At 38.8% G+C, this 26,223-nt stretch overlaps 1 protein-coding gene across 4 annotated transcripts in view; it reads left to right on the top strand.

Annotated features, from left to right (window-relative positions):
- ARHGAP26 (Rho GTPase activating protein 26) overlaps positions 1-26,223 on the top strand; it is a 299,816-nt gene that overhangs the window by 233,263 nt on the left and 40,330 nt on the right. Inside the window, exon 21 of one of the 4 annotated variants that reach the window (XM_063120678.1) lies at positions 19,290-20,718. The exons of the other annotated variants lie outside the window; for them this stretch is intronic. Coding sequence (XP_062976748.1) covers positions 19,290-19,377 — 88 coding nt within the window. The 3' untranslated portion in view covers positions 19,378-20,718. Of the gene's footprint in view, positions 1-19,289; positions 20,719-26,223 lie in introns of those variants that run through there. 4 annotated transcript variants of the gene reach the window in all.

Here is a 26,223-nt window from a genome sequence, read left to right as displayed (position 1 = left end):
TATGAGGTTTTAAAATTTAAATTGCTTTTTAATTTTTTTGTAAAAATAATTTTTAAATTAAAATGAAATACTATTTCTCTCTTATTTAAAAATAGCACAGTTACAATTAAATCTCATCATAAATATACTAAACCTACACTTACAGAAAGAAAGCTTCTCTTAAAGAATAACTAGATTAACACTTAAATAATCTGGATATAAGCATTTTAGCTGTACAGTTAAGTTCTAAACAGAATCAATATATCTGAACCAGATATATTGAGTCAAACTTTGCTTTAATCTATCAATCAGGTGCATTTCAGTTTTGGTTGTTATTTTGGTTTTGTTAATATGAGGCTTGGCCAAGATAGAGTGAAGCAGAAAGGAGCAACCCTGGAAAGAAAAAGAGAAGACAAAATTGTCTAGCCTGCCTCTTCCCATATGCCCGTATTTTAACTATAATCCTGTATCTGTACCTCAATTATTTCTGAACAGATATAAGATTGCATTGTTAGCCTCAAACTGTCACGGGTGCTGGTCAAAGAAACACCATGACCTGGTTCACACGATCAAACACAATTAATCCTTGGCAGACATTTCCATTTTAATCCATTGAATATTTTAAAGACCTCTGAAGGTTAAAAGAAAAAGAAAAAAAGGAATGCATGCAAAATGATACAGTGAAACACAAAGAGTAGCAACTCCTGCTTGTAGGAAAGAAACAGTGTAAATAATACACTATTTAGTTCTAAATTAATATGGTTTAGTGGTCAGTTTTGTACCATTGCTAAGGAAATATATGAGAAAGCTTCAATGGGAAACATGATATAAATAAGTGATTTAAATCAAACTTTTCTCTTGCCAATTTAAGTTAGTGATTTAAATTGCCTTCATTTATATAAATCCACATTGCTAATAAGTAATCTGTCCAGACCCAAATATTACAGGAAAAATGCTTCGTGCAATAATAGATTTATTTCTTACCCGCCTCTCCCTCTGGATCAAGGCGGGGTACAAAAGTAAATACACTGATGCAGTATAAATCAAATGCATAAAACTGATTAAAAGAGCATATAAAACCAATACAATATTAAAATAACAATCAGAACATCTTAAAATTCTTGGGTTTAAAATTCATCTGGGTAGGTCTGCTGGAAGAGATTAGTCTTTATGGCTGTCTTAAACTCGAGTATTAAGTTGACGAATGTCCTCTGGCAGCTTTGTAGATCTGCTTCAGAGTTGCATTTGTCTTTAAGATGGCTGAATAGAAATGTAATGATGGAGTCAGCCCCCCTGAGCCTTGGTTTTCACATTCTTTTATAGCTTCATTTATAAAGCTGAAGTCGCTGCTGTATTTTGTATTATATGTGTTCATACTTCTTGTTTTTGTATCCAATGATATTTTTCATAAAAGGAAATTTTCAGATTTTTGCTTTGCATGTCTATACAGACAATTGCAATTCAGGAAGCTCTCAAAAGTTATTTCGCTAAAGGGCAAAGATACTTCCTGTCTAGCAACCAATTGGATTATTATGTGAATGCATTTTATTTATTAAGGTTGGGATTTTGTTTTATGTGGAGAGTGCTCTGGGCAGCAGCTGTTCTTCAATTCAACAGAATTCACATGTCAGAAATTTGTCAGTATTGCTCAGCAAGAGATTGCAGAAAAACTGAACTTAACCCATAATCACACCTGGGAAGAGTAAATTATATTTTATTTTGTGTAACGGGGTAGGGTTTGAAGAGTTGCTTTCCTTACCATTGAAAGAAATTCCTTTCAAGATGGAAACACTAAGTAAATTTCTAAATGTGGCAGTATGCTAGTTATACTTCATGGTTAATGTGAAATGAATTCATATTTTAAGTTGTTTGATATGAAATTATGTAATAGATTTTTATTCACATGGTTAACAGCTAACTTTTTTAAAAAAAATTGAGTTTAACCTTTTTTAATTGGTTTTTTAAATGCTTCATCTGCTGTAAGTTTTTCATTTTAAAACCAAAGCTGATTTAAAATGTGATCTAAATGTAATACAAACATATAGAAACAAACCATGTATCACTAATTGCTTAAACCTTAATCAATGATCCTTCATCAAATACATTATCCAGTATCATGCATAATGACTTAAAGGCTTTCCTGTGTAAAGAGAGAGCCTTGTGGAAAATATCTGCTTTTTAAGGTTATATGTAAAAATGTAACATAGTAATCATATACTTATTATTTTAACCTTTTTTTATCCTGGTCCTCAGCCCCAATGGCCCCCAGAATGACCTGCATGAGTTCAATAACAAGCGAGACAAGACTATCTGTACATTAAAAACTAGTTTTTAATATCTCTTCAGTCTCTTGTGCATTGATCTTCTAGTGGGTTGGAACTAGGGATGGGTGAATTTATCATGACATAAATTATAATTTGCTCAGTGGGTTCTAAATTCCTCCATCCAATCTTGGATGAAAGTTCTCCATTATTCCAAGTTCTCATTTTCTGTATATGAACTGCTAAAGAAGCACAGCTCTGCTGCCTTCCCAGCCTCCTCTTCCTTGAAACACCATGTGCATGCAGTCCTAACTAGTGTCACTATATTCAGAGATAGCGTTTTAGCCCGGCAACACTTCCTGGAATGGTCATGTGACCACACCAGGGCGCATCACATGTCTGGCTGAAATGCTATTTTCCTGCTGAAAAAGAGACGAACACAGTGCTATAAGCATGGAAGGAGGTTTTCTAAAGTATAAGAAACTTAGAAAAGTTCCTTTCTGGTTGAAAAGACTGAGAAAAAACAACATAGAGACTGTGCAGACTGTGATCAATCTCTACTTGAACGATGAAGTTCATTAGAAAGCCATCCCAGCTCGCCACATGTACAAGCATTACAAACACAACAGCTTTGACTTCTGAGCCACCTAATTTCGAGTTTCTCCAGCATTGCTGGTTGTAACAGAAATACGCAAGTGGATCACCTCCTTAGAGAAGACGTGTTGTACCAGCACTACTATGGCTATTTTCTTTTTGTTTATAAAAACACACACCCATACACATGCACAAACAAACACATAAGAAAGACCAGAAAAATGCTGAAGTAAAGAACCACAAAATATGCTGGTATTTTTGGCCTCTCGCCTTTGGCCTCCACTGGAATGCAGCCCCTAAGAGTTCCTCCAAATTTGAAAGAGCTTCAACACCCCTGCCCTTTCTCAAGACAAACCATATGCAGTAAATCTACTAAAAGTGGGCCCTGTCTTCCAGCTTTGGGTTCAAGATGGCTGCTCTGCCTGAAAAAGGCTGCAGTGTGGCGTTCTGTTGTGACCGTGAAAAAGAACACCCAGGATGAGGCGAGGGAGATAAAAACAGGGTACTTGCAGGCCAAGAGTACTTAGCACTAGCAATCAGAAGGCATCAAGCAGCTCTTCCACCTTTTTCTCCTTAACAGGTTTTCTGCATTAAGGGAAAAGATGGGGAAAGTGGGGAAAACATACATCCTCTGGATCTCTGGAAAAACGAGGCAGGGTGGTGACACCATAAAAGCTTTGCCTGGAAGCACCTCAGTGGCTTCCAGGCTACAGGCAGGGATTTGGGTTACAAATGTGGAGTCAAAAGACAAAGCAAGGGGAAGGAAAACCTGAGTGAAAATATGATATAAGGCAAGGATAGGTGTATCTCATGGTGAGTTGAGACATTTTAATGGGGTTCTTGCATGAATGAATAACTCTTTATCAGTCCTGCCTGGCACACTGTCAGCCTTTATCAGTGTCCAGTCATAGCAAAAGTCATTTAAGATAAGAGTGTATATAAATCCATTGGCATGCATGTCCTGGTGTATACACAGAAACAATGGCATAGATCTACTTAAGATTAAAAAGTGTTGATTTTTTTGTTTTGTTTTTTGGCTGAGTTTTCAGGGAAGGTTGTTTCCAGTATCAGCTTCTTCTCTTTTTTTGAGCATTCATAATTCTGGGGTAGATATGCCTTTGGCTAGCATAACTAAGTGGGACAATATGAATTAGTCATGCCATTAAAGTTTCCTTTGTTTCCTAAGTAAGATATTGAGGGTTTGAAATACAAACATTCTCAGCTTTGCGACTTTTCTTGTTTGGAGGCAACTTCATTGTGATTCTGGTCTCCTGGTTATGTGCCCAGTAGTTGCCATAGCCTCCTTTATTTAATTAGGACACGTCCTTGTTGAATTTTTCCTCAAGTCATGAGACTAGAATCTTGGGATTCCAGACTGTTCTGTAAGGTATATTTAGTCTACACAGCAATATTAAAGCACTCCAATAGAGTCTTAACTTCCTCTATGGCCCTGTCTACAAATTCAGCTGTACAAAAATTCTGTGGTTAAACAGTCCTTATGTAAAATGCTTTTGTGCTAAGATGATCCAATTTTTTTTTAAAGAAGCCAAGCCTTGAGCACAATATATTATATCGGAATTAGTTTTGAGGGACGCAGAGTAGCTGAGCTGGTAACTTTGTATTTGAGAGTGTGCAAGGCTTAATTCTCAGCAAGGCTCTTTGTGAGCAATAAATCCTGCATCTCTGTAAAAGATTTCTGAGGAAAAGTCCAGCTATTGTTGTTGTTGTTGTTGTTGTTATTATTATTATTCCGCCTTTTGCCCAATACTGGGCCTCAGGGCGGCCATACAATGTAATCATTTTAGCTTCCCTGGCAAATTTGTCCCTTACTCAGATTTAGCATAATGGTCTTGTACGTGCTAGCTCTAAGGCTCTCATAAACCAATCATTCAGATGTATGGGCCTTTTCAGATAACACGCTAAGCCATGGTTAAGCTGCTAACCCTTTGCAGCAAATGGTTAGTAAGCTTGTTTAAACCGTGGTGATGTAGCCACCATGGTTAGGAATGATTCATGTGAAACGCTAAGTCATGGTTCACATGATGTGCTAAGCCATAATGTTTAGCTCGAAATGCTTAACCACCATGGTTTTGCATGTCATCTGAACAGGGTCAATGGTTTGTTAAGCAGTCAGAAGCTTTCTCTTTTCCCATATCTTCTGGAGAGCATTCGGAGTAGCCCCTCCCTCTGGACAGCAAGCAAGATCGAATCACACTGATACTGTCCAGGGGAAGAGTTAGCCTGCACTCCCTAGACCAGTCCTGCTTAGCATCGGTGCAACAGGGCTCAGCAAGCTTTCAGTTTGATTTTTGTTTCTTCTATCCATGTACCCACCCAACACTTCCTCATTAAGGAAATGGAACGGGACCCACAGGGGTCAATCAACTTTATTTGTATTTCTATCGCTTGTGGGAAAGCAGAATCCAGATTAAACTGTTGTAATGCTCTGAAACTGGACAGGCTACCAGGACAGGGAAGCAAGACATGTCTATGGAGACACACCAACCTACCCAGGTTCAGGTGGTGCCGCAGAACACAGTGCAGGAAGAGCTGATGTTCCCTGTTCCCCGCAGCTCAGGTCATCAGAGCCAGGCATGCAGAGTGTCTCTGCTACTACATTTTGTCACCAATTCTATTGCTGTCTCAGCCTTCCCCTACTTTGTGTTTCAGATTAAACTACTCCAAGAACTGACATGCAGTAGGCTGTCAACAAGGTAGGGGCAATGTTGTTGCTGGGAAAGAGTTCCCCTGAGTTGACTCCACAAGCCCTGGTAGTACCAAGCACCAGAAGAGTGGACCAGTCTGAGGGCCCTGGGAAACCAAGTTCATCCCAAATTTCCCCAGTGGGTAAGACAGGTAGTCTCATAGAAGATCAAGGGAAAGGTGTTTCAGTGGGAGGAGGTTGAGCAGCCAAGTCATTGAAGCTTTACAGAATGGAGGCCACAGAACCCAAAAGGAACATGGGACAGGTTCAGCCAGAAGAGGAGCAAGAGGGTGTGTACTCTCCTTCTTCTACTTCTTTCTTCAGCTCTTTCAGGGTGTCTTTCCCACCAGAATCCTCCAATACTCATCCAAGAGGTTGCAAATATCACATGTACGCACGCACACACGCACACACATAGAGAAGAGACGGGGTGGGTACAGAGAAAGAAGACAATGAGACTGGCAGCAGGACCACCCTCTTGCATGTCCCGGGGCTCTTGGGATGCACCTCTGAAGCACTGTGGAAGTGGGGCCGTGCCTGCCTAGATCTTCACCTGACAGATCTGAGGTCTCAGTGGGGTCAGAAATCAGGGACAATGAGGAGTTGTCTCAGGAGGACCAGGAGATGATCTCTACCAGCCAAGGGAGACCTTTTCCCTCTAAAGATCTTTTCAACATTGCTAGGCAAGACTACGTGCACATTGCAGCCTGGTATTCAGGAAGTGCCAACTGTGCCATAGTTCTAGTCAAAGTCAAAGACCTATTGCTTCACCCAGGCTTTGCCTGACTTATACTGCTGCCCAGTTTGCATTCTCTTTGGGCAGCGGGGACGGAGGGGGGGCAGGGCAGCAACCACAACAGCATTGCAGGGTAATGCCTCTAAGGAGTAAATTTGCAAGGCAAATTTCCTTACACAGGTTTCCCAAGCAGTACGAGGTTGATGTGTTTGCTTCTGTAGATCCCACCTGCAGTCCACTTGCCTTTGTTCTGCAGGGCACCATGGTTGTCTTCACAGGCTCATGACTCTCTGTACCTGAAGGGGAGGTAGTCAGAAATGTCTGGGTCTGTACCCCTCTATCCTGCATGGTTATTGTTAGCCAGTTTGTTTCTATGTTCTGGTTTCATTTTTACTGCTGGTTGCGCAGGAAGGAGATTCCTAATATTTTTTGAAGTTAGGGTAGGGGGGTTGTCTTTGCTGCTCCAGCCCAGTCTGGGGAGGACAGGGGAGGGTAGCCCCTCCCCCTGGAAAGGATCAGTGTGGTTGGACTCTGCCTGCAGCCAACTTCGAAGGTTCTGGAATGTCCTGCAGAAGACACACACAGCAGGAATGCATGTGAAGGAGCTTCCCTTGTTCAGTATCATCACTTAGCATACTAGACAGATTTTGCTTGAGGTTGTATAGGCTTGTCCTGTAATGGCAAACAAAGAGCTCCAGAGTCAGCACTTCGTCTACCAGTCAGTTTAATCTCCCTGAAATGCTTGATCAGTTCAAAGGTATGGTAGAACTGATTCACTTCTCTCTGTGCAGTGAATTGCATTTTCACAGATCTTTTTGGATGTTCTGACCTGCTTCAAATATACTGTTCTGACATGGTTTGTTCAGCAGAATTGCGATCAATCTAGCAGCTAGACTCTTGCTCATTTTGTAGTAAACAATGGCTCCTGATTGTCCTATAGGGAGATGTATTTTCCTATAGAACTGGTTTTTGAGTGAGGATTTCAGGGGTTGATTCCCATGTTGTAAAAAATAACATGCATGTTTTTTTTTAAACGTAACATTGCACCTGCCTACTCATCACATCAGTTGCAACTGTCTGTTTGTTGTTTTGGAAATATTCACAGATAGCAGGAGTTAACCAATTTTATAAATGACCATGGATTTGAATTGCCATTTTTACTGTTGATTTGGGGGGGGGACTGTGAGTTTCTTACCCATTTTCCCCTTTAAAAAGTACAATTTTTATTATTTTGATGTCTCTAGAATAAAAACACATACACACAAAGAGAAAATGTTAACTCCTCTGTTTGCTGGATTTGTTGTTTTGCTCAGGCAAATCCAATAAAATGTCAATAGGGAGTAGTTGTCTTGGCAACCCATATAGGAAAACAGCACATATATCAAGGGTTGTAGTTGCTCAGGTTACAATCCACCTACTCCCTGAAAAAAATACAATGTATTAAGAGGAACCTAGGGTAAAGCAAAGAATTGTTTTCATTAGTTATTTTGTACATGTCTGTCTGTCTGTTGTGAAGGGCTGGTTATCTGTAAGGAACAGAAATGCATTAGGTGGGTTGGGTGATTATATATGGGAGGGTTGCAGCCAGGCTTTGGAATATTTCCCCCTTGGGAGGTTCTCCAATTTTCCTCCTTGCTGGGCTTCCAGTGAATGCCCAAGATTTTTTTTTATTCCTGAAGATGTTTGGAAACCGATATTTTATCTGCCTATTCTTTGCTGCTGTTTTGATATGTTGAATTATGTTGCTGCTGTCCCTACGTGTCTATGCTGAAAAGATTTTTTTTAATGACGTACAGAGTGAGCAATACGTTTCAGTAACTATTTTACTAGCTGCCTTGAGGCCCAGTTTTGAGAAAAAAGGTGGGAAATAACAACAACAACAACAACAACAACAACAACAACAACAATATATTAGCCACCTTGGTTATCTTAGCAGTAGAAAACTGGGATATGCCTTATTGAATTATGTGATAATTCTACACATAAACACTATTGTGGCTGCCACTTCCATGGTTCTTGTTGGTTTGGCTTTCCCCTGCATTTTAAATACATATATTTTTAAAAGTTTTATTACTAAAGTAGTCAAATATCACATTCTGTTAGTCCTATCTTATTCCTGGAACTTAGTGACAAAGCATAAACATTTAGCAATTTTGCAAGGCTGTAGCGTACATTTCTCTTTGTTTTCCTATAAACACTCTCAGCATCACGTGCTCAGGGTAGCAGGGTGGGAGCCACACCTTATTCTCTTGTTTATTTCCCCTCTGATAATAGTGTCCTTTTCTCTTTGGGGGGGGGGGCAGTGGAAGGAAGGAAGCCAACCTTGACAGTCTATTCCTGTTTGCTGTCCTCATGAATATTCATGCTAAAGAGAAACTACTACCTGAGGCCAGCAATTTCCTGTATTTTCATGTGATATTATTGCAGAGTGCTGTTTTGAAGACAACCTTTCTCCTTTTCAGTTCCATCTTCTAGCAATTTTCATTCTTGCCTTGCATTCAGAGCATAGTTGCTATCTCAGCCTGTTGCCCACCAAATAAAGCCAAAACTGCAGCTTCAGCAAGCTAGATGAGATGACTGATTGCTCCTTCGTTTTGAAGGGGACATAAATGTCTTTATTAAAAAGCAAAAGGCGTGAACAATTAGCATCAGCAAAACACAGCGAGTGTCAAATTAAATGGGATAGATGCATTTATGTTTGTTGCTAGCTTGGAGAGATGCTCATAAAATGCACAGACAAAGTTGGGCACAGTACAAGGAGATATTAAGGCTGAAAACTGACTAGTGAACTGTCAGAACATGTTCAGTTTTAACTTCTAATTTCAAGGAAGACAAAGGGACAGTTACAACAGAGTCACAACATAGCATTTTTAATCTAATTGTGGGCAATAGGATTTAGAACTCAGGAACAGAAATGCAGTTGGATCATGTATGATGCATATCTGACTCCCTCCCCTTGCACTTTAGGAGAATGAATGAATAAATAAATAAATAAATAAAGGACTTTTTTTAAAGCACACAAACATTTCTACTTTATGAAGGGAAAAAGAAAATGGAGTCATTCACTGAATAATATAAGTAGAGACATTCCCCAGCCAGTCACAAAGGCTGTACTTTACCATTGCCATGCGCTCAGCAGGATTTTAAGTCTGAGTTAAAAGCTACACCTGGTCCCCAATAGCAACCTCTTCATTCATAATGAATTACAGACTCTGGAAAGCTGAACAAATAAAGTAACATGACAAATGCGAGTGTGAAATCTTCATTATATTGCTAAGTTTCGATTCCGTTCAGAACACAGTAGTCACCTCCACTCAATCTAAGGATGCTTGGAAGCGAGGTATGGTTTGCCATATTAGTCCCTGGTAAAAGGGGTTAACTGAGGCCATCTTGGACTGTGTGTGTGTGTATCTTTGTTTTTCTCCACTTGGCAATTTATTTTAAGAAGTCCTGGCTAGCCCAAGCCACAGAAAATAGAGCGTCATATTTTTTTTAATCCTTTCCTGTTTACCAAAGAATAAAACTGAAGTGCAACATTAGTCGGCTGGACACTAAATGTCAACTTTTATTTCTGATTTTCTCTGGTTCTGTCCTGTTAGACTGATGAATCAAACTGTTTGGGCTGAGAGGTATCTTCTTTCCTTTGATCTTCCTGAAAAGAGTAGGGGAAGCAAATCCATGTATTGAGTCAAAGCATTAACAACCCCATTTTATGGAATCTCTTAAAAGTTACACAGCTTTTGGACTGTGAGGTCACATGTCTTCAGCTTCATTTTTAATTTTTTCAGTTCATGTATGCAATAATGTACTTGAAGAAATGAAAGGAGCTCCCTTAGAAAAGAGAATGAATGGTTGTTCTTTAGCTATAGAAATTATAGTATGGAAAATGCAATTAAACATGGATCAGTGTGTAAAAGTGATTGTAAGAACATTGTGTGAATTCCTTTGTTCTAAATATACCTCTAAATGCACAGTACATTTCATAATAGTTCTAATGACTTTTTGATAGCTAGCATTGATTCCCCCCTTTTTTTGATGTGATCCTCAAACACTTAAACTTAAATTGGACCTGTCCAGATGACACGCTAAGCAATGGTTAGGCTACTAACCTTTTGCAGCAAATGGTTAGTGAGTGTTTATTATTATTATTATTATTATTATTATTATTATTATTTATTGCATTTTTATACTGCCCAATAGCCGAAGCTCCCTGTTTAAACTGTGGTTATGTAGCCACCATGGTTAGGAATGGTTCACATGACATGCTAAGCCATAATGTTTAACTCAACCACTGTGGCTTAGCGTGTCATCTGAACAGGGTCATTTACTCATAAAGTAAATGTTTCCTGTGGGTGTCTTATCTTGTGTGTCATGCTGAGATGACAAAGAATTAAACTACTTTGATTTTGTTGTCTTCAGCATTAAAACCATTGTCTGCTCCTGTTGTCTCCCATCAAAACTCTGACACTTGGGCTTCTCTCGCTTTGAGGACTGGTATAAGGCTGCCCAATATGCACCTGTAGGCTCACATGCAATTTCCCCCTTCTTCTCACATGCAAATTCCCCACTTTCCTTTTCGAAGCCAATCATGATTCAGCAAGCCTCCAAATGACTGAAAACACATGTTTCCAGAAGACACAGCCTGCCTGTTCCAGAAACTTGCATTTGTGTTAACTAGGTGAGAGAGAAAGGAGTGTGTGATCCTAATTAGCTACCCTTGATTAGAAAGATCAGTCAGCCTTACACTTGCACCAGGCAAAGATGAGTAATTTCAGGTTTAGAACTGTACTGCAAGTGCTGTTCAGGTATTGTGTGTTAGTCTCTTCATGCACATACACACCTTCAGATCTTTGTATAAGGGGAAATATTAATCCAAAACTTAACATAATATTCGGGGGGGGGGGATTCAAGAAACAGTAGTACATGCAACCTGCTTATATTTATTACAAGGTAAAGTAGTGACAGGCAAGAATAACCTTCTGTGGCTTTTCCTCTTTACCACTTGCTGGTTACCAACAAAGCATCATCATTTGCTTAGTAGAAAAACAGCCTTATGACAGATCTGAATTACAGAGTATGTCTAAAATTGAAGCAGGACTTGGATGTCTTCAGAATGCATGACACATCCAATATGTGGCATGCATTCCACATACTTGGATGTGAATACTGAATATTCATACAAATATATATATATATATTTGTATAATAATAATAATATACATATTATTGTATGAATATTCAAAATTAGTGTTCCTTCTTCTATCTTGATACTGTACTCACCAGCTGCTGTATCTAATGGCCAACAAATATCTGTTGAGAAAAGTTATTCCACTGCTACGTCAGCTAGAGCTTCTGCAGGCCTTTTGCTCTGAGATGGTAGTTTAATGTTTTTGGTGCTGTGTGAGGAATTTTATTCTACCATGAACTGACACTGAAGAACAATAATGATAAGCCACGAGACCACTGAAACGGGCTTGATTCGGGATGCAAAAGGGAAAATTACAGTCCTTCATTTGAGGAGACTGCAAGTATTTTAGAGTACTTGGTCAAAAGGAAATCCCAGTACAATATTTGAGAAGAGAATGCCAATGTGTTGTGGCCACCATCTGTGGTTATTTCTGCTTTTGTAGCAAAAAAAGAATAAGAAATTGTGTGTCTGTTGTTCTGTTGCATTGACTGTTCCTGTTCTTGTTAACTTGGCATGCAAGCTTTGGAAGCTTTTGCTGCTCTTAATTTCATGTTTGTGTTTGCCTTCCAACATCCCCTCTCTAGGTTAAACCTCAAAATGAAGCCCAACATTCCAGTGAAAAACATTCTGTCTTTTGTGAATTTACTTTGTTTCAAAGTGGGAATTTATAGCAGAATATTCTTGATGCCTCTACTTACTGAAACACTCTGAATTGTAGAAGATTTTCTCTAAAATCCACACAGATTCATCAGTCAGACATACATTTTCTAAATGTCTTCATCTGAGCCCCAAACTAGATGTTATGGGAATTGTGTGGCTGCTGCCAAACCCCCCCACATCTCCAGCTCTTCAAAATGAGTGGTGTCCTCATACTCCCAAGTTTGAAAGAAGGCTGATGGTTTCGTTTAGAAGTTCTTATTTTTCTGAACAGAACCAGAGCTTCATTCTGTTTTACATGGGCTGTTTATCTTGAATACAACTCAAAGCTCCATAGCAACAGAACTTACAGTCTCTGTGTGAAAGAAACAGAAAGAGAGATACAGGCAGGCAAGCCATGGCCTCCATGCAGTAGTGTGCCCAATCTTGGAAGTTCAGTTTCATTGTGTTTTTAATTGCTGATTACAAAAAAGCGGATACTACAAGGCTTGAAACCCACACATCTATATTTCATTGTGATGATGTGATGGTGCCAAATGTTACCAAACTTTCCAGCTACTTATGGAGCAAGCTGTCAGAATGTCTGCAGTCCAGCTTCATGAAGGGAAGGGGACACTCTTAAGTTTTGATGGGATTTACGCCTCACACAGAGTTTAGGCACAAGAGTAGCCTAATCGGGTAGAAGGAGAATTGGGAAGAGGTTCCAGGAGTAGCTAAATGTCAGGGAGTCCATAGACAAGGTAGCTCAAAGAAGGGTGCAGAATAGGCAGTGAACTGAGAAACCTGAACCTGAGGGGAAGGTAGTAGAAGAAGGGGAAAAGGAAAGAGGTTGAGGTGATATGGGACTCTAAATAAACCTGCAGTGCTTAAGATCAGGATGTTGCAGGTTGTGGAGACATGAGTACTAGCTAGCCAAGGGACAGAGACCTTTAGCTAATAGGTGTTATAGGAGTGTGTACACACACACAAGATAGGAAGCTGAAAATCAAGGATGTCGAGATATGGACAAGGTAGGGGGGTTCAAAACTGTAGAAATATAAGAGAGATTTGTAGGGGTGGAGAGCCAGGGGGCTTAGGGTTGTGAGGTCTTCAGCCTAGATTCTGGTAGGACCACTATACCTTTATGAGTTGTATAGATGTCTCCTCATGTAGTCAGTTCCATATTTTTTTCTTTCCCCCTCTTATTCCTTTACTGTTTTCAAACTTTCCTACTTTTAAGCCACATAATGCTTTGATTTTCATGTTCTTGGTTCCTCTTAATCTCCCCTCTCTAACTTTGAGTCTTGGCTTACTTTCTCCCCCTCTCCATCCTGTGTCTTCTTTTTTACTCTATCTTGGTGATTTTAATATCCACATTGACTCACATTCTGAATCATCTGTTTAGCATTTTCTCCCTCCTTTTTTTGCTTTAACCCTTTTGTTGTATTCTCTCTCTCATTCTGCTGGTCACATCTTAGGTCTGGCAATTTCTTTCCAATCCTACATCTCTAATCTTGTTTCAGTCCCTTTCAAATATCACAATTTATAAATGAAAAAGAGAGAGGAAAAGAAGGAAAAGTAGCATAGATTACACATAAACGTCCATAAAGGCAGACCAAATGTCTGAGTATGAGTCCATTCATAAGTGATGCCTGTATGCTATTTCAAATGTTGCTAATATTGTTAAGTCTTCAATCCATTGCATTATAAGGAGTGTGTTTTTAGCTTTCCAATGTTGTAGAATAATTCTTTTGGCAGTCAAAAGGGTGTGAAAAATCCATTTACTTTGACCATGTGTTATCTTCCAAGAAACTGGTACATAATTTAAGATGACATATACATCTGAAAACATTAAAGAGCTTTCTAATACAAAATTTATGCATCTGATAATTTCCTCCTAAAAGGTGGCGACTATTGGACATTTCCGGAACATATGAACAAAAGAAGCATTAGCTGTGTGATACTTCCAACAATTAGTCGATTTGAACAAACCTTAAACAGACGCAATATACCCAAAACAATAATTTTTGCTGGATAAGACATAACTGGAGATCCATTGACATATCTGATACTGATGCCAAAACAATGGTCCATTGATTCGATAAAACAGGACATTTCAATTCCCTATTCCATTCCTACTGAAGCTCCTTCATATCGTATTTATTTACTGATAATAGTTATTTATAAACATGAATCGTGGGTTGATTTACCCAGTCAGCCTCAATAAGTGCTTCCAATAGCAAAGGAGATTCTGAAGCAGTAAAAGCTGCAGGGCCAAATCTAGATTCTAGAATGGCAGTTGCAATTCAGCTGTGGCAGGTAATTTAAATTTATCACACAATGCTGAAAATAACAATGCTGAAAATAATGTCTCTGAGAATTATTATTCCCAAATAAGTGATGGAATCAGGGCACTGATGAAACTGCCAGTTGGCTAATACACTAGAATGTATTTTATATCCAATCAGCATTATTTCCAGATTTGACCAGTTAATTGAATAGCCAGACAAATCACTGAAAGTATTAATCAGTTTCATCAAGGCCAGAACCGATGACTGGAGTTTTGAAATAAACAATAAAAGTTCATCTGCATACAGAATAATTTTGAATTCTAAGTCAGCATGTACAAAACCGTGAATACTGCGACTTTGCCTAATATTTATTTATTTATTTATTTATTACATTTTTATACCGCCCAATAGCCGAAGCTCTCTGGGCGGTTCACAATGGCACATGCTGAGGGTTCCAAGCATAAATCAAATATCAATGGGGAAAGTGGACATCCCTGTCTGGTATCCCGTCCAAGTAGGTGGAAAAAAGGCAGAAAACAATCCATTAGTCCTTACTCTTGCTCTCGGGGCCGAACATAATTTTTTTTACCCATTTCAAAAATTCAGTTGTGAAACCGAAATTAATCAAAGTAATAAAAATAAATTTCCAATGAATTTTGTCAAAGGCCTTTTCTGCGTTTAAAGAAATAATGGCCGACTGATCAGTTCTTTCAGAATTTAAGGAGATCAGATCGACAACTAACATGCTCCTGTCTGTTTTTATTAAATCCCTCCTCATCTGGTTGAACTAATGCTGCAATAACTTGTTGCTATCTATCAGCCACTAATGCAGTCAATATTTTTGATATCCACATTAATTAATGATATAGGTCAATAGTGAACACAACAGGTGTAGTCCTTGCCAGGTTTAGGAATCACAGTAACATAAGCATCATTTAACGATGAAGAAAGAGCCTGATTCAAAAATATGATTATAAAGACAATAGAGCTTTGGAGCTAGAAAGCTAGAGAATGTTTTATACCACTCAATTGGAAATCCATCCAGATCAGGTGATTTCCCAGTGTTCATATTCATAATTTCATTCATAATTTCCTCCAAATGCAAAGGAGCTAAAAGAAGCTGTCGTTGTGATGAGTCCAAGTGTGGAAGATAAATATTTGAGGGGGAAAGCCTCTATCTTGCTCTGATATCTATCTCACTACCCTTACTATAAAGATCAGTATAGATTTTTTTAAAAATAGTGAGTTTATATCTATAGAACCATTCCTCTGGTTTCTTGTACTGTCTTGCAATCCCACTATATATACACTTTTTATCTTTTTGTCCCCTCCTTTCCCCTCTCTGTCCTTACAGATGTTTCCAGTTTTCTTGCACCTATACTTTCCTGGATGTCTGATCATTATCTCAAATTAAATATGTAGAAGATAGTATTACTTGTGTTCTTCCCCCTAAATTTTTACTTTTCTCACCTCTTTCTTGGGCAACATCACTCTTTAGTTTTCTCTAAGCTGACCATTAACTTTGGTCCTTCTTTTGTTTTTGTTTTTCATTTCACATTTCTGCTCTGGGTTCTCTGTCTTCCACACACACACACACACACACACACACACACACACACACACACGTTTCCAAAATTCATTCTTTTTTATCTTTTGATCTTACTAAAGCTCTTATTCAGACCCTAGTTCTTTGTTAAGTTGACTACGGTGATGTTTTATTTTCCTGTGTCTCAGCTTAATCTGCTGTTTCTGTACTTGTTTCATTTTTGGGGTCATGTTATATCTTTGTAGGCTTCCTCTGTTGTTTCATATAAAGTTTAAACTTCTTCGCTCCGTATGATCTTGACCTTTCTTACCTATCTTTCTTGCTTTCCCTCTGTCCATCTATTCATCAAACACTAATATTCCTATTGAAATTTCACTCCATTGTGCTGTCTCACCTCCATGCTTTCTCTCTTGTGTCTCCTATGTGCAGAACTCTCTTCCTTTAAATATTCAGCTGTCCTTTCCTTTGTTTCACATTATGAAAGCATTAAAAACTAATCCTTTCCCTCTTGCATCTCTCTTTCATTATATTGTGTTGCTTTTTGAAAATTTATTTTTCATTCCTAGGCTAATTATTATATTCTTTAACCCTTCTCCCCCCCCCCCATTTTCTCCTGGTTTGTGAAAAAAATCCCCCCTTCACTCCAGTTCCCCTCTCCTTTTGTCTTATGCATTTTAGATTGTGAACCTGCAAACTGGAACATTCCTCCATTTATTTCTTTTTTAAATTTTCTAATTATGTCTAGTACATATTAGGCATGTTATAAATAATAAATTATGGTGATTCTGCCAGTTGCAGCTTCTGAAGCATTGTGTCTTGGCAACCCTGAGGAGGCAGTCAGGGCCATGAAACCAGGAGGCTGAATTTCATGTATTAATTTGAACTAGTCAGCCAGTTGAAGGCTTTTTATTTGATATCTTCCCTCACTGTGCAAAAGAACTCAACATATAACAGACAATACAAAAAAGAGATAAATATGAACTTAGTTTTTAGACTAAAAATATTTGCCTCTACATTGCCCTTAGTAGTTACATGTGCACCTGAGAAGCATATTTCATCTCCGGGACTGCTACAGTCTACTACTGCATCCACCATGTCCTTTTTTCTTTTTTCTTTTTTTGTATTTTTAATGCCATTTGCCTGTTGCTACAGAATTGAGGGAACTGCTTTTCCATTGTAAAGTCCTTCAATCACAAAGTGGAGCAGATTGCTTGGGTCTGACCCACTAAACTAGTATAAGAGACCAATTCCATTGGAAAAAACATTGCCCATGGCCTCACCCACTTGGTTGCCAATGTTTAACTTTACCTCAACACTGTAGTGTAATTGATGGGAAAGAAGAATCCACAACAGAACAGTACCACATAGAGAGCACCTTTCCTTTCCTTGAGTCAGTACTTTAGACCTAATTGTCAGCTTCCTTGAGGATACCAATTAGCCATTGATTGGCTGGATATAAATTTTAGAAACAAATAAGAAACAAGTGGGAACTGCAACAAAAGGTTGCAGTTCTAAAATGCAGTTCTAACTGCAACTAAAATAAGGGCTCTTCAGGGGTTGAACTAGGCATGTCCTCCAAGCAGGGCAGTTCACTCCCCCACCTCCATTTTTCTTTTATAATGGCCACTGCATTCTGTGGCTTCTGAGCATGCTCAGTCCTCATTGGCTATTGTTGTTTTGTTTCATTTTTTAAATAATAATAATAATGGGTTTTACTAATCTTGAGGATATCCCAACCATGCTGGTATCTCCCTCTTGACTTTAGCTGTCCCATTTTGACTACATTCCTGGCAACACTTGCCAGCTGAGTTTGATATTAGAAGAAGTGATAAATAAGGCATACTTTGAAGTATACCTTCAAAAAACCAGATTGGGGCCTTCTTGCTAGTATCTATTCAATATAGTCCAAGTTTCTTCATGAGATATATTCTAAAAAATATTTCAGAATGTTTTATGTGAATAAGGCTAACTGCAGTTCTGTAGAAGTAAGAGAGCATTAAGACTGCTTTGGACTTTGTTAGACATGCTTTAGAAAGCAGCTTCCTTGGAAACCTGTGGGAGTAAATGTATAGACCACCCATTTACTTCTTATACTCAGTTTATGTAATTAGCATGAAGATGATTGCATACCAATCTATTCTTCAAAGAGCCTGAGACATGAATATCGCCCGAAGAAAAGGCCATGGAATTTTTACTTTGAAATAAGCATGAATTTACAAGGAGCTTAAGGGTGTGGGAACAAGAATCTTTCACAAGAGATTAGAGCATCTTCAATTTTGGAAGTTTATAACATACGTTCTTTTTTTAACATCTGTGTAACTATATGTAACTGAAATGTATATAACTATGCAAACAGATCTGCAGCTATGTTTTCTCTCATTCTTTGCACTTCTCTCTAGTACTACATTACAACAATATTTTGAGTAAGCAAAGGTCTGGAACATATGTGGCTGCCACTGAAAACAGTAGCCTTTTGTCTCACCCTTCACTTTTCCTGTTAGTGTCTAGTAAAACAAAAGATGTGATGCAATGGCATCAATGCTCTGAGTTTTCTTGCCTTCATTTCATTTGGGTCCACTTGTAGGGGCAAGCAAACTCACTCATTTTGAAGAGGTGGAAACCCAGGGTTGCTGTTTTTGATGGTAGCCATATATCTGCCATTCCTTTTATTTCCAGACTCAGATGGCAACATGTAGACAATGTATAGAATGAAAAACAAATCGGTGTGGATCTTAGAGAAAATTATATTACCCAGTGGCAGCAATACCTGGGATTCTGGTTGCAGATAGTTCATCTAAAAACCCAAATGGATTTTTTATTCACTTGTACTATTTATCATATGTATTCTTTCATGCATGTTCATCTGTGAATATATTGCAGCCACCATAATCAAGGGAATTTGTCAACCCTAACCTCATCCTGTTGGCTTTGTCAGACTTGTAGTTCAATTGGATCAGATTTCTGCATTAGCACTAGATTTTCTCTAATGGTTCAGAGAGAAAAATAGAACCCTTAAGTCATAAAGACATCCTGTCTCATTCTGAAAGGAGATCCCTGTGCTTAATTAACTTCATAAATTAGCTGTAGCTATAGCACCACCACTTTACCACCAAATGGAAGTAATATAATCTCCCTGATTCTTTCTGCTGTTGTAATGGATCCCTACCATCAATTAATGTGCCCTTGAGCCTTTCCATTTGGCAGCATTATAGTCGTGAGGAAGCTGATGTGCAGACAAAGTTGACAAAGGAGTGCTAAGCTGTGAAATTATCAATAGCCTCAGAATTATAGCAGGTTGTTTGACTTTTTCTGGTTATGCTCTATTTTATTTTTCACCCGTGTTCTCATATTTAGAGTCCCCCCTGCTCCAACTGAGGCCTCTGAAGATGCTCCTACTTCAAACCAAACATCTGTGGAAGGTGGCAGCGTTGATCTCAACTGAAGTGGACTGGCTGGGAATTTTACTGTGCCCATGAGAGTACTATACCTTATGCCCAGAGAACCTGTAAAACATGTACAAAATAGCACACTTTCCCCTTTCCATTTTAAAAAAATCTCTTTAGTTTTTCTAAATCCATAGGAGGGCAATACCTTCATTAGGTCATCTGATAAAGTTGTTGGTGTGCACATATACCTAAACCAATAAAGGCATACACTACCTCCAGTATCAGAGGCAGTATGCCTATGTATACCAGTTGCTAGGGAACATAGGCAGGAGAGTGCTATTGCACCCATGTCCTACTTGTGGGTTTTGCACAGGCAGATGGTTGGCTGAACTAGGTGGACCCTGGTCTGTCCCAGCATGGCTCCTTATGTTCTAAAAGAAATATTCTGCTCCCCTCCATCTCAAAAGTGGAAGAGGCAGCATTTTTCAATATAAATCTGTGCCTTGCATAATATGAGTTGATTCCATACAGAGACTTATGGGAGGAGGAGTGGTGGAACAGAAAACAAAAAGTGAACTAGATTTCTCTTACCTGTGATTTTGTTTGCTTCCCGCCACCCACACTCTTTATATTCACCTTGGTAGACTTTGCGATTGGAGTGGCTGTTAATAGAGCAACCCATGAATAGCTTTTAGGGATTTCCTTGCTGATTTTCCTCATTATATGCTTTCCATAGAATCATAGCATAGTAGAATTGGAAGAAGGGGCCCATCAAGTCCAACCCCCTGCTCAATGCAGGAATCCACCTTAAAGCATACCTGACAGGTGGTTGTCCAGCTGCCTCTTGAATGCCTCTAGTGTGGGAGAGCCCACGACCTCCCTAGGTAACTGGTTCCATTGTCGAATTGCTCTAACAGTTAGGAAGTTTTTCCTGATGTCCAGCCGGATTCTGGCTTCCTGTAACTTGAGCCCATTAATTTAGATAGGGCTTTTCAATTTCTTTCTTTTCCCAAGCATTGTATGTTGCAATTTAGTGACAAGGAAGGAAGGAAGTAGAAAAGAGGATATAAACTTTTATCAGGAGCATAACAAGCACTCAGGAGCATCAGCTCTTGGCTAAGGTGTAGATGTGGATGTAGATGTTAAGTAGCATAGTGCCACCCAAAAGAAAGAGAGAATGCAATAAAAAAGCCAAATGTGTAGCTCTGTTTTTTGTCCTCCCTTTCAAAACTTAATCTTGTTTACACGTATACAGTTCCATTGAAAACAATGTAACAAGCAATGTGCAGGAGGGATCGTACCAGCACCCCTGAATAAAGGTCATGCAAAGCTTATTCTCCTGGTGACCACATCTTGCAAAGTTGGGCACAAAAACTGCTAGTTTTCATTTGTTTGTTTAATACTTTTATAAACCGAACAAAGGAATTTACCACAGTGGCGTACAATACAAAAAATACAAATTACATAAAATATAAAAATGGAAAATATGAATTTTAACATATACATATCAAATATACACGACCTACCTAAATTAAGCTAGAAACACTTGGGTGAAAAAATGTTTTTAGCAAGCATTTAGCCCATTACTGCCTGCCACTGTGTTTATGTACTGACTCTAAGGACTTGCACAGCTACTCCAGATTCAGCTGTCGGAGAGAAATAGAGCTGGGTATCATCAACATACTGATGACACAATGATCCAGATCTTTTAATGACCATTCCAAATGACTTCATGCAGACGTGAAATCTTAAGAGTTATGACTATAATGACCACAATGAGTAGCTTCATTTATCAGGGATGTTTATTGAAGGAACAGTTCACAACAAAGGCATGTATAGAATACAAAGTTTGTGGGGTTGTATGTTTCTTCTTCTTCTTCTTCTTACTGGTTTAATAATAAAGCCATGCAAATACATTATTATATATGCATTGATTGCATAGGTTAATAACAAATTTGGGAGGGGACGTAAGTTGGTGGTTGAGCCAACCTATCACGTCCTGGAATCTTCACTTCAAAGAATGTTGCATAGCAGGGCAGAGGAAGATCATTGCCTGATTCCTTGGAGAGATATTGCCAGTTGCAGCAGACAATAATGGACTAGATGGAGTAGCTGCCTTGAGTATTTGAATAAAATAGAAGGGTGAGATATCTGCTTAAATAATTAAATAGGACAACAGTGTGACTTGGCATAAGACACCATCATATGTTCATAAACGACACATTGAGTAACGTCCGCTTCTGGTATCACCTTGGATAAATTATGTATGTTGCTCCTTAAACCGTTCATTCCCATCTTAGTGATGCGTGTATGTTTCCTAACATTTGTCTGTCAAACTATTCCAAATAAATAAATAAAATATTCCAAATGGGAATGCTTTGTCAGACAAATGTTAGGAAATGTTCCAAATGAGGATGTAAGAAAAAAGAAAGAGGTGAAGCATCAAAATAGTGCTGGAAAATTGGGTTTGATCCAGACATAGGACATAGCTAGATGGGGCGATATCCCAGGGATCGCCCTGGGATCGTCCCTGTGCATCCACATGATGCACAGGGCATCCTGGGAGCAGGGAGGGATGATCCCTCCCTTTCCCTGGGATATCACCTTACCCTTTAATTCCACTTTTTCCGCAGTCTCGGGATGATCCCGAGACCGCGGAATGTGTGGGTGGGCGTTACAGTTTGTCCCAGCTCCTCGGGGGTGGGGTGAGCGGGGATTTTTTTAAATTTAAAAAATCCTCACCTTTTGCGCATGAGCGCTCGTGCGCTCCATCTCCTTTAAAAATAAAAAACAAAATGGCAGGTGCAACATCCTCTTCCTCCTAGGACATCGAGTGCCACGTGTAGACAGAGGGGGAGATCTCGCGATAAACATATTGCGAGATCATACCCCCTCTGTCTCGCTAAACCAGGTAGATCTAGCCATGGCCATAGTCATACTTGGAGTGGATCCATTGAAATCAATAGGACTTGAGTTAGGCATTAGTAATTTAAATCCCGTTGATTTCATTGGGCCTACTCTAAGTTTGACTTAGTCTGGATACCACCTATTAAATTTTATAAAATGGTTAAATGCTCTTATAAAATAGTGAAATGCCAGATGTGCTTCAGTGAACAGCTTCTTCAGGAGCAATGTCATAAATCATAATGCAGATTATTATATACATAGTTACTAGCTAAATCAACAGAATGTCTTGTATGTTAAAGACGAACAATATTGTTCTGGGGTAAGCTTTTGTGGAAGTGCATGAAGTGTTATCCTGTAATCATGTGTCTTTGTGTGTGTGTGTGTGTGTGTGTGTGTGTGTGTGGACGTGCACACGCATGCGCGCACACACATATATGGAGTGGGGCAAGGGAGGGATTGTAAACAGTAAGGTCAGGGGGAATTGAAATGTAGAAAATGTAGAGAGTGATAATTACCTAACAACACAGACATCCTTGCCCGGCAACTCTTTTGAAATGGTCACTGTCAATAAGGACATTATCACTGTTGGTACTCCACTTTTTTTTTAAAGCATAGGTTTTTATTTTCAACCAAGGAATACAAGAGACATAAAGAAAGAAAATATAATGGAACAACATCAGGAATGATATTGGAACCATCCGTTCAAAACAGAAATTTTCGTCTTCTATGAAGAATCGGACTGTCCCAAAAGTGTCAAAAATGTCCTTCCAAAATGAGTCAAGTAGTCCGCAAACTGTATGACAAGGATATCTTCTTGGCAAAGAGTGCCATGTGTGCACACATGTTTTGTTTTTCCACTCCTCTGGCCACTCTCAATAACGTGCTACCTTTTTAGAAAGTGCAACCTGCCACACCCTCTTAGTCTGGCTCTGTATATACAGACCCATTGAGTTTGCCCACCCTTTGTCCACCTTCAAACTTGTCACTACCAGTAACATTCTGAATAGAATCATAGAATAGTAGAGTTGGAAGGGGCCTGTAAGGCCATCGAGTCCAAATGCAGGAATCCACCCTAAAGCAAACCTGACAGATGGCTGTCCAGCTGCCTCTTGAATGCCTCTAGTGTGGGAGAGGCCACAACCTCCCTAGGTAACTGGTTCCATTGTCGTACTGCTCTAACAGTGAGGAAGTTTTTCCTGATGTCCAGCCAGAATCTGGCTTCCTGTAACTTGAGCCCATTATTCTATGTCCAGTAAAACTTTATGAAGCAGGGTTTTACTGTTGTCCTCAAAGACTGATAGTAATATTAGCACATCACAAAATCTGATTGTTTAACCTGTCATTTCTGCTATGATTTGAAAAACATGTTTCCAGAACTTGGTTACCAGTGGGTCGTGCAGACACATATGAACTAATGACCCTCGCTTTCCACATTCCTTCCATCAATTAGGTGCTGTGAAACTCAATTTGACTGGGGCAAGGTGCCACCTGTGGAGGAATTTTAAAATAGATTCTCTAATTTGGGCAGAAATGGCTTTGAGAGGCAGATAGGGCCAAATTAGGTCAGATTGAGACTACATTCTGGTGGCCTCAATGTGTGCTTCCCACTTAGCTTTCAATCCCATTTATAAATCATAAGTTTTATTTAAGAGCCAATTATAAACAAGAGAGACTTGGCCTCTTGTTGTGTTTACCTTAGCAGTGGACAAGCTTTCAGATAAAGTAAGAGTCCTGGAGGCATTCCCATTTGCTGCTAAGTTGATGCAAAGATAGAATTTGAATTTTCTGTACCAAGCAGTGTTAACAGTCTGTAGCTTTATATAACAGAAAGACGTATCTCATGGTGAAGTACCTCAAACTAGTATACTTCAAAAACTTTGCTTTGTGCCCCATAAAGGATAAAGGCGCGAGGCTCGCCTGGCGCCAACGCTGCTATCTTTCCGGCGCCAGGTTAAGACTTTCCTCTTTGCCCAGCCATATGGCGGCACATCTTAATCACCCACATGTTTAGTTTTTAACGGCTTTTAATGCCTTATGTGTGTATGTTCTGTGTTTTAGAATTTTAAATTTTGTATACTTGTTTTTATCTCAATTTTAGAATTTCTGTAAACCGCCCAGAGAGCCCTGGCTATGGGAGCGGTATATAAGTGTAATAAATAAATAAATAAATAATGGGCTAGGGGGAAATCAAGTGCATTTCTGCAAATGAGGACATATCTTGTTTACTGCATTCATAAAACACTCTTCATTCCCCAGTTTGGCTAGACATTAAGCAAATATGGCCATTCTAACCAATCAAACGCCTTAAGGGCATTGAAAGATAAGAAGAATACAGGCATTTTAGGAGGGTTTCTATAGTGTATGACATTGAGGACATGCTTTATAGAGTCTGCCATTTGACTGTTGGGCATAAACCTTGTTTTGTCATTTAGGATGTATTGTTATAAACCGATTAATTATTTTGCTAAGATTACAATGAGCAGTTTGACATTCTGATTCATAGGGCAGTAGAATCCCAGGGAATAACAGTCTTTGACAGGCGTAGGTATAACAACCAGCCTGATTCACCTCCAAATCCTTGGGATTCTATTCCTGCCCTCCAGTACACTGTTAAAGCGATGAGGTATAAGGTCACCCCGAATTTTTGATAAAACTTGCCAATACTTTATATAAAAAAATTCCATCAATATGCAGAGATATGCCTTGGTGTCTTCTGTTTCTTTGTCATTCATAAAGTGGTTCAAATATTCTCTATATGCCTGACTTATTGAATACTGTTCTAAGGAATTGAGGAACTCATCAGTGCTCTTCAGGTCATGCTTGTCAGATTTATAGAGCTTAGCATAAAAGCTCTGACAAGCTTTATCCCCTTAGGCTGAATCCCCTCCATCTCATTTTTAATACAAGTTATAGTGTTTCCCCCCAACATTTTTTCTTCTTTTTTTTAATGTTCTAGCTACAAGCCTAGAGCTCTTGCTACTGAATTCATTGCTCTGATGGTTTAAATAGAGTAGGGATATTTAGATTTTATTGAATTCTAAGGCATTAAATTCTGCCCTTTTATTTACTAGTTTAGCATATGATGCCTTACTACTTTTTTTCTATGTTCAGCTAAGAGCAAAACAGCTCAGGTTTTTTTAGCAGGGTTCCTTCCAGAAGGAACAAGCCAAGCAAGATAGCCTTCAAAGTGTTCAACAAGGAGTTTTGTGCCCTGGGTGGTTCACAGTTTTTCTTGTAAAAATTATAATTTCTTTGATTTTTGTCAACACTTAGCGATGTAAAATTTTGGGAAATTTTGAAGCTATGGGGGGGAAAAATCCCCTCTGTGTGTGTGTGTGTGTGTGTGTGTGTTCATGTGTTTGGGAGGAAAATAGAATTTTTTGGAAAAATTGAAAAAAAATGCATTAGCACTTTTTTCAGATTGAAAGTCACTTTGTGACTTTAGGAACATAAAATGTAATTATGTACAAGATGGTTTGGCATAAAATTTTCACATTTGGTATATTAAAAGTACAGTGTATTCAAACAATTATTACAAATTGAATTTACTTTTTTAATTTGTTGTAACAAATGGAGCTACAAGGTCCTGAACTGTAAGGAACACCTGAACTGTAAGGAACTTCTTTGGTTTTGCCAGTTTATGAGGAGCTGGCAAAAAACAATTTAAAAAACATAGAAGAAACCATCAACATTAGTAACAAAGAAAATTATTTATGTCTTATTTTTCTTCATTTTTCTTTAATTGTTCAGAACAAAACAAAAATGGTCAACACAAGTCAGGTTGCTAAGCAGGGATAAATTTAAATGCCATATTGGTGTGTGGTGTCTGTGTGTGGGATATGTGTGCAGTTCTCATATTGAACATTGATGTGACTGATAGATGCATGATCAAAACCCCTGAATGAGCCTATGTGAGACTTGACTGCTTTTGAAGTGAGACTGTGTGACAAGGATATAGTCCAGTCTTGAGCAGGAATTAAGATGAGACTAGAATG

Source organism: Elgaria multicarinata, chromosome 3, assembly GCF_023053635.1.
Source record: "Elgaria multicarinata webbii isolate HBS135686 ecotype San Diego chromosome 3, rElgMul1.1.pri, whole genome shotgun sequence".
NCBI lineage: Eukaryota > Metazoa > Chordata > Lepidosauria > Squamata > Anguidae > Elgaria > Elgaria multicarinata.
Note: the sequence above shows the minus strand (reverse complement) of the source record. Positions and strands in the feature narration are given on the sequence as shown.